The following is a 15,388-nucleotide window of genomic DNA, read 5'->3' as shown; positions in this document are numbered from 1 at the left end:
TAAGTTTGCAGATGACACCACGGTGATTGGCCTCATCAGTGACAACGATGAGACCGCCTACAGGGAGGAGGTGGATCGTCTGGCTGAGTGGTGCGACACAAACAACCTGCTGCTTAACACCGAGAAGACTAAGGAGCTCATTGTGGACTACAGGAATGCTGACCCACATCCACCCACCCATCCACATTAAGGGGACGGCTGTGGAGCGTGTGAGCAGCTTCAAGTTCCTGGGAGTCCACATCTCCGAGGATCTCATCTGGACGACCAACTGCTCCAAGCTGGTCAAGAAGGCTCACCAGCGCCTCTTCTTCTTGAGGACTCTGAGGGAGAACCACCTGTCCTCAGACATCCTGGTGAACTTCTATCGCTGCACCATCGAGAGCATCCTGACCAACTGTATAACAGTCTGGTACGGGAACTGCTCTGCCTCGGACCGGAAGGCGTTGCAGAGGATCGTGAAAACTGCCCAATGCATCGCCGGAGCACCACTTCCTGCCATAAAGGACATCTACAGGAAGCGGTGTCTGAAAAGGGCTGGGAAAATCATCAAAGACCCCAGTCACCCAGCACATGGAGTCTTCACCCTCCTGCCCTCTGGGAGGCGCTACAGGAGCCTCCGGACTAAGACCACAAGGTACCGAAACAGCTTCTTCCCCACAGCTGTCAGACTCCTGAACTCTACCTCCTGACATCTGACCCACATTAAACTCATGGACTGAACATACACACACCCACAACCACCTACACACACACACAATGGACAACTGTACCCTCATACACACAATAATAACATGGACTGAACCACCACTCACAACCACTAGCACTTTATATAGCCTCTGTAGAAATTATCCACATATCTCACTTATCTTAACTGCACTACTGTATAGTTCTGTGTAAATAATCATTCTGTACATACGATAATTTTTAATCCTACAACTGTTCATAACTTGCATAGTTCACATTTCTGTATAACTGTATATCTCATATTTCTGTATAGTTTTTCATTTCATATTCTGTATAGTTTTTCATATTTATATCCTGTTCATAGCCTGTACATAGCTTGTACTCACTACAGCCTGTACATACTTATAGTTATAGAATATTCATAACATACTTCATACCGTGTACATTATAACATACCATAATAGACCCATTTCTGTAATATACTTACACATCTATATTATTGCTAATATATATTGTAATATATCTATATCATGGCTAAAGCACTTCTGGATGGATGCAAACTGCATTTCGTTGCCCTGTACCTGTGCATGTGCAATGACAATAAAGCTGAATTCTATTCTATTCTATTCTATTCTAAAGTGTGTAGTGAGGGGTTTTACAGCCTTAAAACATATAAAATAATTGTAAAAATAAATAAATAAAGTAGGCTACTTTGCGGATTTCACCTATTGCTGGTTATTTTTAGAACATAACACCCGTGATAAACGAGAGAACACTATATACAAATACTGAGAAATATAAAATTTGAATCCTTTCTCTATTTTGCTCTGAGGCCAGGGGGAAAAGTATAGACAAGTCGATGAACGTCATCTACAGATATCTTCAGTAAATGCTCAAGACATCTTGAGAAATGTAAATCGCCGCTTGAGTCATCCATTTGGTTGACTTTTTTGGAAAAACCGACCGTAAACAAGGTGTGAATATCACACCGAAAACGAAGCGCCTTACAGGAGTTTCCCCACCGGAATTCACATATGCTAAGGTGCACATAGTCTATTGGTAAAAAATATATAAGAGATGGTAATAACACAACTAGATTTTCATTCTTTAACCTGGTCTGATGGTTGTAGAATGTGAAAAGCAGTGTGTTTGTGTCTTTGTAACAAATGACTTTAAAAATAACAATAAATTAACCCTTTCACACAGCTATTCAAAGGTTGTTTTCTTGTATTTGTGTCAGTGTTGCTGGTGTACTTGCACATAAACCACTACATTGGACACTGATGTGTCACTCCATACCTTGCCTCCCACTGGTCGTCTAATGTTACTATAGACGTATGAAGTCTTTCATTGTAATTATTGTTATTTAACCCTTTCATGCATGAATTATGACAACCTCAATCAGGATTTTTTTCTTAGGTATTTTTATTCATCTTTTCATGCCTAAAGATGAATGGATTACATGGATTACATGAACAGTGCCTATGGCCCTGGCCTTATCAACGATCCATCTGGCGATCTTCCAAGACTACATGCCTGGAAACATTTTGCCCAAAACCCACTGCTTCATCCCTCCCCTGCAGCTGAGCCACAAACCACAGCCCACCACAATATGATAGAAAAGGTGCATTTATGCCATTAGTGTGTGCCCTAGGACTCACTGCTGGATCTCTAGGTGACGATTCCATGAGGATGTACCATCTGAAGATGGGCTCAGCTGCAGATATTCCATTGGACATAGGAGAGCTTGACCTCAGCCAGGGGACAGCCTCTTACAACACCCTCGGGGCGAGAGGAGAACCTGCCCGCTGAAGATGCTGCGTAACACTCACGTTGGTGAGTGTCCATCTGATAAGTGAGAAGTTTGCCAAACAATGAGACTCATCAGAATCCAAATACTTTATTAATCGCTGAGTAAAAGACAGAGAGGGAAAGTAATAAAAGTTAAAGCATGGAGAAAGAATCAGGAGCAACTGAGACAGGCTGCATGCACACACAAGAATAAGCATTGTTAACATCTGTTTTGTCTGTTTGTCTTTGGAATCTCGTTTGTTCCCAAGGAGATTGGTGAGCACCTTGTTAACATCAAGAAGAACGGTCGTCATGTTCCCAGCAGCCCAAATGCTGTTATGATCAAGCAGTCAGGGATTGGTGATGTGAGCCGTGTGCGTGTGAGTGGACCGGGGCTGACCGAGGCCAGGACTTTTCAGCCTGCAGAGTTCATCATTGACACTCGTGATGCAGGTATATGCTCAGTGAAAGCATAGATAGGTGAGATCCTTTGGGGTGAACAGGACTCTTCTAAGGACGTTCTACGACACTGTGGTGGCCTCTGCTGTCTTTTATGCTGTGGTCTGCTGCAGTGGTGGAATGGCAGAGAGGAACGGGGGAAACTTAAAAAACTGGTCAAGAGGCCCAGCTCTGTCCTGGACTGTCTGCTGAAGTCCATTGAGCAGATTGTCTAAGCTAACATCCATCATGGACAGCCCCTCCCACCCCCTGCATGAGGCTGTACGAGCATTGAGCAGCTCCTTCAGCAGTGGACTTTTACACCCACAGTGTAGGAAGGAGCGCTACCGCAGGTCATTCTTACCAGCAGCTGTCAGACTCTATAATCCAGTTTAACATGGTTATCTGACTCATCATCTGTTTAACTGACATATCAAATGTTTTTAATTGCTGCTTTGACCTGTTTTGACCTTTGATGTCCCTATATGGGCCCAGATGGACAAAATTATTCTGGATGAGTTTTCTAAAACCTGTAGTGGTCCAGTTCTTTAACCTGAGCCCCAAAGGGTTTTCTGAGCTTCCTGCTCGAAAATGAAATGCCCAAAATTAATTGAGTGCAATTACAAACTCTGTGTATACAATCGTGGTATCAAAAGAAAGCTAACACTTGTGAAATGTCATCAGAGGTGTAAATATTGCAGCAGATAGGGTCCTATCACCCTTCCTCTTCACTCTCTACACATCTGACTTCAGGTACAAGTCTCAGTCCATCTGCAGAAATTCTCTGGTGACTCTGCCATCGTGGGCTGTATCAGGGATGGACAGGAGGAGGAGTACAGGAGTGTGGTGGACAGCTTTGTCGAGTGGTGTGAGCTAAACCACCTACAACTTAACATCACAAAGACAAAGGAACTGATTATGGACTTTAGGAAGCAGGCTCCTCCTCCTACCCCTGTCACCATCAGTGGGGCTGATGTGGAGATCGTTGAGGACCAGTGTTGGTCAAGTTACTTGAAAAAAGTAATCAGTAACTAATTACTGATTACTTCCCCAAAAAAGTAATCCCGTTACTTTACTGATTACTTATTTTCAAAAGTAATTAATTACTTAGTTACTTAGTTACTTTTTAAAAACACGATTTACAACCTGAATAGGTGATAAAGCGATAGATCTTTCAGCCCAATTCTACTTTTTCTGCATAATCCATCATACAAAATGTAATCAAATGGAAATGTCTCTTTTTAAAACTTGTTTTATTAGTTTTAATCTTTTAACTTTATGCATCAAGCAAAAATTAAATTATATGCAACATTCTCTGACTGGAAGAAATTTGTTTAACATTTAAACCTATTTTCTGCACATTCCAGCACATAAAATAAAATATTTTTTTGTGTTTACACTCACTCTTTCAAATAGATGCAAGTAAAACACAGCAGAAAATAAATAAAGTCAAAGGCTAGTTGCTCTATTTTCACCTGTAAAGCAGGACTGGGGTAGGCGGAGGTTTACCCTGGTGCAGGTGTGCCGCAGCGGTCAGTGGAAGAATCCACGAGTTTCTCTGTGAGTTTCCCATTACAGTCGTAGCGCATTCGGCGCTTGCTTGGAAGTTAAGGGGGGTTTTTTTCGCTGTAAAAAGAAGTTTTCTTCCCACGCACAACGGACGCAAATGTTTTTGTCACTTTTTATGGAATCAAACTCAAAGGTCAGTACTTCCACGCTTTAAACGCTGCACGCTCATACTCTCTCCCGTACTTGATATATTATCCATTGTTGATCTGCAGACAGCTGTTGTCAGGAACGTCGCACTCGCTTACGTCACTATCATGAGACATTCTCGCAAAAAACTCACGGTTTTAGTAACGCAGTAACGCAGCGTTCCTACGGGAAAGTAACGGTAATCTAATTACCGTTTTTGCAATGGTAATCTCTTACATTACTCGTTACTTGAAAAAGGTAATCGAATTACAGTAACGCGTTACAAGTAACACGTTACTGCCCATCTCTGTTGAGGACTACCGGTACCTGGGGGTACACTTGGACTGTAAACTGGACTGAACCAAGAACACCAATGCTATCTTCAAAAAAGGGCAGAGTCGGCTTTTCCTACTGAGGCGGCTCAGGTCCTTCAATGTTGGTAGGAAAATGCTGACCATGTTCTATCACTCGGTGTTGGAGAGCGTCCTGTTCTTTGCAGCTGTGTGCTGGGGAAGTGGGGTGAAGACAGCTGATGCCAACAGGCTGAACAAACTGATTAGAAAGGCTGGTTCTGTCCTGGGTGTCAGACTTGAGAACCTGGAGGAGGTGTCTGAGAGGAGAATGCTAAAAAAGCTTCTTTCTATCATGGACAACCCCTCCCACCCCATGCACGCCCCCATGATGGACCATCGGAGCAAACGCAGCAAAAGACTCATTGCCCCGAAATGCACAACTGACCGCCACAGGAAATCCTTTGTACCGGTGGCAATAAGACTGTATAACTCTTCCTCACTCTGTAGGTGATTCTCCTGAGACTATTACCTATGTTATTCTGTTCCCTCCAGACCGTGCAATATTACCCAAGAGTACTTATTGAATATTTGTTTTTCATCCCCCCATCATATGCTGCTACTCCCTTTATTCTATTGCACAATACTTTGTCACTTTCTAGAACCGCCTGCACTGATAGTTAAGTTATTTATTCACCAGGATATAGTTATATATTACTTTGTTAGTGCAAGACATAGTATCAGATAACTCTATCCTACTGTATATTACTGTACACTATTCTTATTGTATATATTGTATATCTTATATCTATTTCATCTGTTTCTCTGTCTCTCCTGCTGCTTTGAGCATGTACATGACAAAAGAATTTCCCTCGGGATAAATAAAGTTCTTATTCTTATTCTTAAAAGATATTACTGTGTCAAAGTTACTGAGACTGGAACACAGAAAAAGTGAGTAGATTTTATCCTCGCCTAATGTTTTTATTTATTTTTTAACATATAACCCTTTTAAAAACATGCTTCAGTTCACATTTCACAACAAAGAAACAAACAACCTTTATTTGTCACATACACAATCATACAGGGTACAACATGTAGTGAAATGCATGTGTCTGAACTGCAGACATTTAATTCCAGAAATTCAGTAACCAACGTATAAACATCATCTGTGCAAAGTTTTATGTTTCTAAAGTGAAACCGTTAAAAACTTACAGCACTGCCAATACATAAATATCCAGACGTTGAACAAAAATGCCCAATTTTGGCACACATTGAACACCATGTCAGTTGAATTTTTTAGGTGTTAAAGAGCAGAAATTATTTAATTTTATTAACAGGCCTAAAAATACTTTTTGAGCCAATATTTTTTTCTTTTTTAACTTTTTTTTTTAAGTTGAACAACTAAACAAATATACATAATAATGCAATTATAGAAAGGGCAGGAAAAATTTCACAGCTTGCAGTATCTTTTACAACTCATGTATACAAATACAAGTCGGTAAACAAAAAAGGAATACATTAGGAGAAAAAAAACAAAATAAATGATTAAAAAAGAAAAAAGGGTGCTCGAGGTATAAATAAACAACGTATAAATCAAGTGAAACATTCGACACAGCTCTTGTGTTTTACATGCTTTGGAATTTGTGCTGTTCTTTAGATTCTCTAGATAACTGTGGTCATTTTTGTGGTCTTCTTTTGCGGCTCTTTCAGTGAATTTTAGTCAGAGAGTGGTGAAACTTGGTGTTTGGAATCGGTGATAGCTCTGGAAGATAACCAGCCTTTCTTTATCCGGTTACATGAGGTCTGATGAATTTGTGGTTCAGTTTTGTTTGTTTAGTGGACTTAGTGTGCATTTACGTAACTGCTCTTTTAATCATGGCTTGTTTTCATTGTGTTTGGTGGTTGTAGAAATGGTTTATATGAGATTTTAGCTGAGATGTGCCCACAGAGTGAATGTAAAATGCAAATGAAGCAGTAGAAACAGTCTACGTCATTTCCTGGATGCTGTATGAAAAGAAACGGTAAGAAATCGAAGGCGTGACCGTTATGACTTGTAATATAATATCTGTGTGTGCGCTGAGTAAGTCCTCTGTAAAATGGCAGAGTGGGATCAGGTTCGCCACAACTTGTTCTCCAGGGACTCCTCTCTGCAAAAGTTAGCCTTACAGAGGATATCGGCTTGGAGGGACAGGTGTCCTAAGGTATCTTCTGTGGAGATTGACTGCACGGCAGATCTGGTTCGCTGCCAGGTGCGTGACCGGTCCGGACCGCTAAACAAGAAAGAGATGGCGATGATGTACGAGATGGCCTTGGTGAGGTTTGTCAGCCTCATCACAGAGGGCAAAAAGAGGAGGAAGCCCCGGACGATGAAGACCGGGGCTAAAAAGCTAAACATCCCAGAGTGGTTGGTCGATGTGAGGCACAGGCAAGTTCACCGGAAGACTCCTCCATCCCTGAAGTCATTGCTACAGGGATGTGAGTACTGGGCCAAGTATAAGGAGACTGACCTCAAGCGGCAGGAAGGTGGCATATTAAATAGAATCAGAAAGTTTGCCATGAAGTTCAGTAATCTGTTTATTGATGTGCTGCTGGAGGATGGATTTCTGGTTCCTACAGTTGAACAGCTGGAAGAATTGTGCTGTGACACCTCCTCCAGTGCCAGTCTGAGCCCAGATTTCCTAAAAGGTTTCTGCGCTTTTGGCTGCCCCTGCTCAAGATGGTCAGCTCACCATCATTTATTCAAGTCTTCCTCGAGAAGCTCTTCATGAAGCAGAAGCTGCTCACCAAAGAGCCCAATGGTCACAGGGCTTTTTACATCGCGGCCTGGATTTCAGAGGTCCTCCTGTGCAATGGGAAGAAAGGTGCCAGGAGCAAGGACAGGTTCTTTAGGAACTGGATTCAGCTAAAGTGGATGGACTCAATATCGTTGTGCATAGATGTCCCCTCCATCAGCATGCCTCACCTGCTCCAGTTAATCCTGGATGACATGGAGCACTGAAATCAAAATGTAAAAATAAAATGTGTTCAGAGATATTAGTAATGTTCATAGTTGAGGTGGATCAGTCTTTAAGTTGATTATTTCATGTAACATATATCCCTATGTTTTTATGTCTTTTAATTATCTTAATTGTACAGCACATTGGTTGATGTGTTAAATGTGCTATAAAAATAAATTTGACTTTGACATTTCTGATTTGAAGAGCCTGTTTTTTTTTATTTTGATCATTTCTGTACAGCTGATCAGAGTTGATTTCACCCGAGGTCGTTAACTAAAACAACAATTTGTTCAAAAGACAAAATTTTGTGAGAGATTTAACAAAGTAAAAGGTTTGATTATTCTGTTCTCTGTTAATTCAACTCAGTGTTTACATGAGTAAACATAAACTATGGGGGTGTCCAAATTCAGAGGCTGCATCCTCCTGAGGCCACATTTTTTATTTTTGTTATTTTTTATTTTCAAAAATACGTAGGACCATGGTTAGAGAAGTCAAATATACCAAATATCCACAGATTCATCAGCACACTCAGGTAGTGCAGCTGTAAACTGCCGGGCTACTAGCATGTTTGAAATACAGAGGTCGCTGTTCAAAACCACTCTGTGGCTCATCAGCTAATGGGGTCCTGAGCTGTGCTTAAAGAACCGGTAAAGTGGCTCAAGGAGGAGTTCTGGGCCAGGCAGTTCAGAGGAGAGGATGAGGAAGCTGACCTCAAGCAGCAGGAGGATGACATCCTACAAAAGGTCAAGCAGTTTGGTTTGGAGTCCAGTGATCTGTTGACTGATATGCTGCTGCTAGATGGATTTGTGGTTCCTGCAGTGGAGTAGCTTTAGGAACCGCTGAGTTCCTGTGCTTTTGGCTGCCCCAGCTCACCATCTTCCTCAAGCAGCTCTTTATGAAACTGAAGCTGCTCACCAAAGAGTCCAAGAGTCACAGGGCTTTCTACATATCTGCGTGGACTTCAGAAGTCATCCTCTGCAACTGCAACAAATGTGCCAAAAATAAGGAGAGAATTTTCACAGACCGCATCCAGCTGAGGTGGCTACGACTGGTATCGCTGTGTCTGGATGCCCCCTGCATTAGGATGCCTCACCTGCTCCAGCTGATCCTGGATGACATGGAGCACTGAAATCAAAATGTAGAAATAAAATGTTAAGAATACAAAATTGTCCAAGAGATATTAAATGAAACATACCAAATATCCATAGATTCTCTCAGCGCACTCAGGTGGTGCAGCCGTAAACTGCCGGGCTACTAACACGCTTGAAATACAGAGGTCGCTGGTTCAAAACCACTTTGTTGCTCATCAGCTAGTGGGGTCCTAGACTGTACTGAAAGAACCAGGACCCTGTCTGTGGGGTTGATTTTTTTTTTTTCTTTAGTTGTTTTTTTTGTTTTGTGTTGTTTTGTTTTGCGGGGGGGGGGCTGTGTGCATGTTTCTGTATTTAAAATAATGCCACATGCTGTTTCTCTCTTGTTCTCTGTTCTGATCAACACAGTGCAAGAATGAGCTCTTTGAAACGCTGAACAGCCTATCTGAATCTGCTCTTCATGTCCAAACAAACACTTCCTACTCACTCAATTTCACACATTTGAACATTGCCACATCTGTTCTCCCACTTATTTCGCCACTATGGAGTGAGGGGTACAAGTTAATCTGTCCAGGGTTAACACAGAAAGACAGCCATTCACATTCACACTCACATTCACACCTACGGTCAATTTAGAATCCACAATTAACCTGATTCTACATCAAAAGCAGTGTAACTGAATCGGATACCCTTATTGTTACATTACCTGCATTAAGGCTTTGGAAATCCTCTCCAGATGTGCAGCAGAGTTGAGCACCACAGTGCCAAATGGTCCTAAGAATTTCAGATTCCAAGTATGTGAGGACAGAGAAGAATCAGATTTAATTCACATTTGACAGATAAACTTTATATTTCAAGTTTGTGATCATTCTGTTCTCCTTGTGATTACAGGAGCTACCCTCAGATTCAGACCTCAGCACCACCCAGTGACAACAAAAAGATCATCCAACATGTTACCATGTTCAGGGTTCATACACCTTTTTCAGGGTCAAAATAAAGCACTTTTTAAGCACTTTCAAGATTCATTTTCAAGCTTTTCCAGCACATTATAAAAAAAGAAAGCAGTTTCACTTCGCATGCAAAATGAAAAGATTGCCTTATATGCATATAGTGTATAAATACAAAACACACATCTCACTTAAAAACGTGCAAATGTGAACAAATCAACTTGTTAGAGATATTCATCTCCTCTTGAAACCCGCCCCCAAAACAAAAGAAAACTGCACCAAACAACACAGATGAGTAAGGCCATATTAATAGATCTTCTCATCAGATATAAATAGGAGATTTTTTTTTAAAAGTTCATTCCCAATAAAACTAACTGTAATATGTTTAACTACATTAAGTACTAAATGATCACCTTCAAAGTGTTAATGCTAACTTAGTGCTAATAACATCATGTACAGTAAGACAGGCCTGGAGAACAGCACTGACTGGGAGAGGCTTTGAACAGATGACATACTCGGTTCTATTTAACATAGAAGACTTTAATGCACAAGCATCTACCTAAAATCTATTAATCTATAATCTCTGGGGTAATGTATTTTGTTCATCTCCCTTAAATAAACAGGCAGCCTTAGGTGTTCCCAAAGGCACCAAGTTAATACTTGAAAAAGCTGCAACAATACACAAAAATAAAAACAGTATTCTATTTACTTTACCTTCAATCAGAAAGCCTTAATTTGGCTAGTTATCTATGGTGTTATTTTTGTGCCACTATTCTGAGCGCACGTAAAAAAAAATTAGCATTTTGAAGAGAAATTTATTTTGAGCGAAAAAAAGCTAAATTTGAGTGAACATCAACAACGTTAGAGCACTTTTGCAAATATGAGATGTCTTGATAAATCGAGCAGATATTTGAAGTTTACACAGCACCATTCTCGCATGAAAATATCTTAAAAGTTTATTTTGTGACCTAGAAAGAGTACTATTTCAAACTCCGCCACTCTGCGTTCCTCCGCCACTGCCTCGTTTGAGTTTTGGACGAAATTAATTCTGGGATATTGCATTTCGTCATTTCGAGCTGATTGGAGACCAAAACAGCCAATCAGATTTTTTTGCATCCAAGTCTGTGATTGGCTGGTTTTGTGGCACAAATATAACGGTGTACATAAAGAGTTGAACGCGCAAGGGCAGAGATGTTGAGAGCGCAAGCAACACATTGCGAGCAAGCCAAATGCAAAAACTGAGCGAGAGGGGCTGCTATTGTGTGTGTATGGACAATAGCAAACACTGAAATACATTTTTTGCACGCAGCTATGAATCTTGTTCACTCAAATTTAGCTTTTCTTCGGTCAAAATAAATTTCTCCTCAAAATGCAACACTTGCACCTGCAAAATTTTTTTCCGTGCTCAATTTTTTTTTCCTTGCGCTCAGAATAGTGGCACAAAAATAACGCCATATTTATGTAGCGGGCTAACGTTTAAAGCTTTCACTGAAGTGAAGCGACTCACATTACTGCTACTCCTACGTAATTTTAGCTTAGTTCACACAGGGTGTTCCATAAATCATCGTAACTAACCGCTATAATAGCTGTATTGCATCACACTCGGTGCATTTCAATCATTTATCCCGCGAGTTTTCTAGCTAGCAGAAGCTACCTAGCAAAAGCTAGCTAGCTAATAATAAAAAAATTTAAATTTAGCATGTGTAACATGCACACTCTCGAAAATTATTAACTGGGACTCACCTATCATGTGACTAGAGAGCGCAAACTCCGCTATTTTCGTTTTCCATCAAACACCCATTAGGACTGCAGCCTCCAGGTATGTTAGCACACTCATCCCGGACTGTTAGGGGCGAGGGGCGGGGTCACACATTGACACAGACCGGGTGCAAGGCAACCCAGGCGCAGAAATTTTGCTTACACTTTGGAACTCATTTTATTTCTCTGTTTTTTTTTGTTTTTTTTGTTTTTTGTGGTGAATGAAATAAAGTTACAGTTTCAAGCACTATTAAGCACCACATCTGAAATTCAAGCACTTTTCAAACTTTGAAAAGACAGTATTAAATTCAAGCATTTTCAAGGATTTCAAGCACCTGTACGAACCCTGTATGTTAAGTGCAAAATTAACTGATGAAAACAGTACAAAGGTTAAAGTATCACATGTGCTGTCAGTGAAAGCCGCAGCTGTTTTATTGATAAAGTTAAAGACAAAAAGTCAAAGGGATTAATCACGCATGTAACTGTGCCACTATATTAACACTACCTCAGTTTGGTGCTTCAGAAAACTGCTGATCTCAGACCTGCACAGCTTCTCTTTTAAATACTGAATATGCTCAGCTAGTCCCACGAACATGTTTTAAGCCTGGATAAGAGTGCTAAATAAATAAAAGTTGTGATTCTTATTATCATTATTATTGTTCTTTTTATTATTTACTGCTCTTGTATTCAAGTTTGTCTCTTAGTGGCAGGTGGATCACACATTGATTTTTACACTTTGCATATGACTGGGTAGGATGAGCATTTTATAACAGCCTGTGTTGTTTTTGTTTATGTAAGGAAATACATCAGTTTCCCTTGTATTTTAAATTTGAGTGAAGATCCTAAATTGGCACAGCCAGGTGAAGGCACAGCCATGAAGTCGTCCACTAGACAGTCCCAGATGGCCGTCGCTACCTGGGGGGTGATCTGGCACACCGACTCTGAAACTGAACGCAATGGTCCTGAAGGAGTCCCCGGTGGCAAGGAACCTCGACAAAATGTTCAAAATTAGTATTATGTGTACTGCAGTTACAAAATACATTATTCAAATTCCAAAATACTTTTGTGGTGTCAGATTTAAATTACAAAACATAAATCTTACATAAAACATTTTGTAATTATAAGGATAATTACATAATATATATTAGATATAATATAAAACAGTCAATTGTGTTTTGTTTTAACTTTAACATATCATAATTTGATTGGTAGCAACTTTTACCACTACAGTGAGCCAATCACTCATAATTCCTAGACATGTCAATCAGGTAGGAATGAAGTAAGACATTAATAGAAATAAAGAGTTGTATGTTGACATGTAGCCCTTTCCTTGCTTAAATCATTGTTAATATTTTTGAAAAAAGTGAGAGTCTGAACCTAGTGAAAAGAGTGCTCGTTGTGGAAACGGATGATGACATGGACTATAATGAGTTGATGAAGGAATATGGTAACCTATTTCAGGAACTTGGTTGTCTTGCTGGAGAACATACAATCAGAGTTGATGAAAGTGTAACACCAGTCATTCATCCATGCCGCAAAGTACCATTTGCGCCACAAAAGTCACTAAAAGCCGAGTTGGACAGGATGGAAAACCTGGAAGTGATTGAAAAGATCGATGAACCAACGGAGTGGGTGAGTTCTCTTGTTATTGTGGAGAAAAAGACTGGAAAGCTCAGAGTTTGCATGGATCCTAGAGATCTGAATAGAGCAATAAAGAGAGAACATTTCAAACTACCTACAAGAGAAGAGATAATGTCACAGTTTGCAAAAGCAAAGTACTTTAGCAAGCTAGATGCTTCATCAGGATTTTGGCAACTGAAGGTGGACAAAGCAAGTTCAAAACTGTGCACGTTCAACAGCCCATTTGGCAGGTACAGATTCCGGCGACTGCCATTTGGCATTGCTTCAGCACCTGAGGTGTATCACAAGACAATACACATGATCTATCAACACCCGGAAGGACTCGACACGTCAATGGATGACATCATTGTGTGGGGTAGCACAAAAGCTGAACATGACATGAGACTGAGAAATGTTCTTGAAGCAACCAGAAAAGCCAATCTGAAGCTGAACAAAGAGAAATGTCAGCTTGGGGTGAAGGAACTGACATTCGTTGGAGATATCCTGAGCAGTGAAGGCATCAGACCAGATCCTCAAAAGGTGTCTGCAATTGAAAACATGCCGAGGCCGCAATGCAAGAAAGATGTGCAGAGATTTAATGGCATGATAAACTACATGGGAAAATTCATACCCAATCTCTCAGAAAAAAATGGCGCCACTGAGACAGCTAACTGAAAAGAGAATCGAATGGGAGTGGAATCATGAACATGAGAAAGCATGGCGTGACTTGAAATATCTGCTTACAAAGGAACCAGTTCTGAAGTTTTATGATCCAATGAGACCTATTAAGATCTCATCAGATGCATCACAGAGTGGGCTTGGAGCTGTTCTTCTGCAGAAGTAAGATGAGTGGCAGCCTGTTGCATATGCATCGCGATCCATAACAGACGCAGAGACAAGATATGCACAGATTGAAAAAGAACTGCTCAGCATAACATACGCCTGTGAGAGATTTCACCAGTTTGTGTCCGGGCAGGCCATCAGTGTTGAAACTGACCACAAACCACTGATAGCATTGTTCCAAAAACCACTAAATGACCGTCCGCTGAGAATCCAAAAAATGATGATCCGGCTGCAACGTTACACGCTTAACGTGATGTACACACCTGGCAAGCTGATGTACACAGCTGACACATTATCCAGAGCTGTTGATCCGAATGAGCCAGCAAACACCAAGATGGATGATGATATAGGAGCATATGTGAGCATGGTCACAAGTGCACTTCCTGTTGCAGAAGGGAAGATGGAGCTCATAAGAAGGGAGACAAGCAAAGATGGAACGTTACAAGCACTGTAAAAGCGCCTGTTTTGGTTGAAAGCATTGCAGCGGCTGCAAACCACATCATCTGTAAATTATGCCGGGTGACAGTAATAGCAAAGAGACGAAGCACTTTTGGAAGATGGGGAAAGCCAAAAACTGTGCTTCCTCCACTTCTGTACCATTGATTCATTAATGCTGAATTCTCTCACAGCTGCTCTATTCTCATGTTGTTGCAGTATATTAATGACTAACCTCGTATTGTGGATGGATTATCTCAGTTGTTCTCCTGACTTAAGTTTGGTCCGTTTATAGCATCCTGCCATGCGATTGCATTTGTCCCTAACCACCAGAAACCCTCACATTAACTGCATGCTGGGGATCAAGTGAGATTCAAAGACAAAACCAGCACATGGGCACAGAAAGCGACTGTTCTAAAGAAAGATCAACCACGGTCATACATCATTCAGACAGAAGATGGAACTATGCATGTTCAGCTTTTGTGCTACGAGGGGTCACCCAGTAGCCACAGAGCAGAAGCCAGAGGGGGCTGCACTGGCGTGCCCGCCGGCTCTGCCGGCAGCCAGCTATGCCAGAGTGAACCGAGCCGCAGGCCCAGAGGCCGGAGGCCCGAGGGCCCCCTTTGCCCCGGAAGAGGCCCGACCGAGCAACAGGCGCCAGGCCCCGCCAAGTAGCCACCGGGAGTGAGCTGGTAAGCAGGATAAAGTTAAAAGTTTGACCCATTGTGTAAACTAACTTGATCTATGAATGATCAACAACCAGGAGGAGGCAACGATTATGGAGGCACGGGAGGTGAGGA

At 41.2% G+C, this 15,388-nt stretch overlaps 1 protein-coding gene across 1 annotated transcript; it reads left to right on the top strand.

The window, feature by feature from the left end:
* Positions 1-6,914: 6,914 nt before the first annotated feature.
* Positions 6,915-9,016, top strand: LOC102080668 (ribosomal biogenesis protein LAS1L-like). The gene has a single exon (XM_005454072.3). It carries the CDS (start codon positions 6,995-6,997, stop codon positions 7,664-7,666), a length of 672 nt encoding a protein of 223 aa, XP_005454129.1. The 5' UTR covers positions 6,915-6,994; the 3' UTR covers positions 7,667-9,016.
* Positions 9,017-15,388: the final 6,372 nt, after the last annotated feature.

Source organism: Oreochromis niloticus, linkage group LG20 (assembly GCF_001858045.2).
Source record: "Oreochromis niloticus isolate F11D_XX linkage group LG20, O_niloticus_UMD_NMBU, whole genome shotgun sequence".
Lineage (NCBI taxonomy): Eukaryota > Metazoa > Chordata > Actinopteri > Cichliformes > Cichlidae > Oreochromis > Oreochromis niloticus.
The sequence above is the reverse complement of the archived record's forward strand: the minus strand, read 5'-3'. Positions and strand labels throughout refer to the sequence as shown.

Coding starts and splice junctions, on each gene's coding strand:
- LOC102080668 (XM_005454072.3), top strand. CDS start 6,995: ATGGCAGAGTGGGATCAGGTTCGCCACAACTTGTTCTCCAGGGACTCC.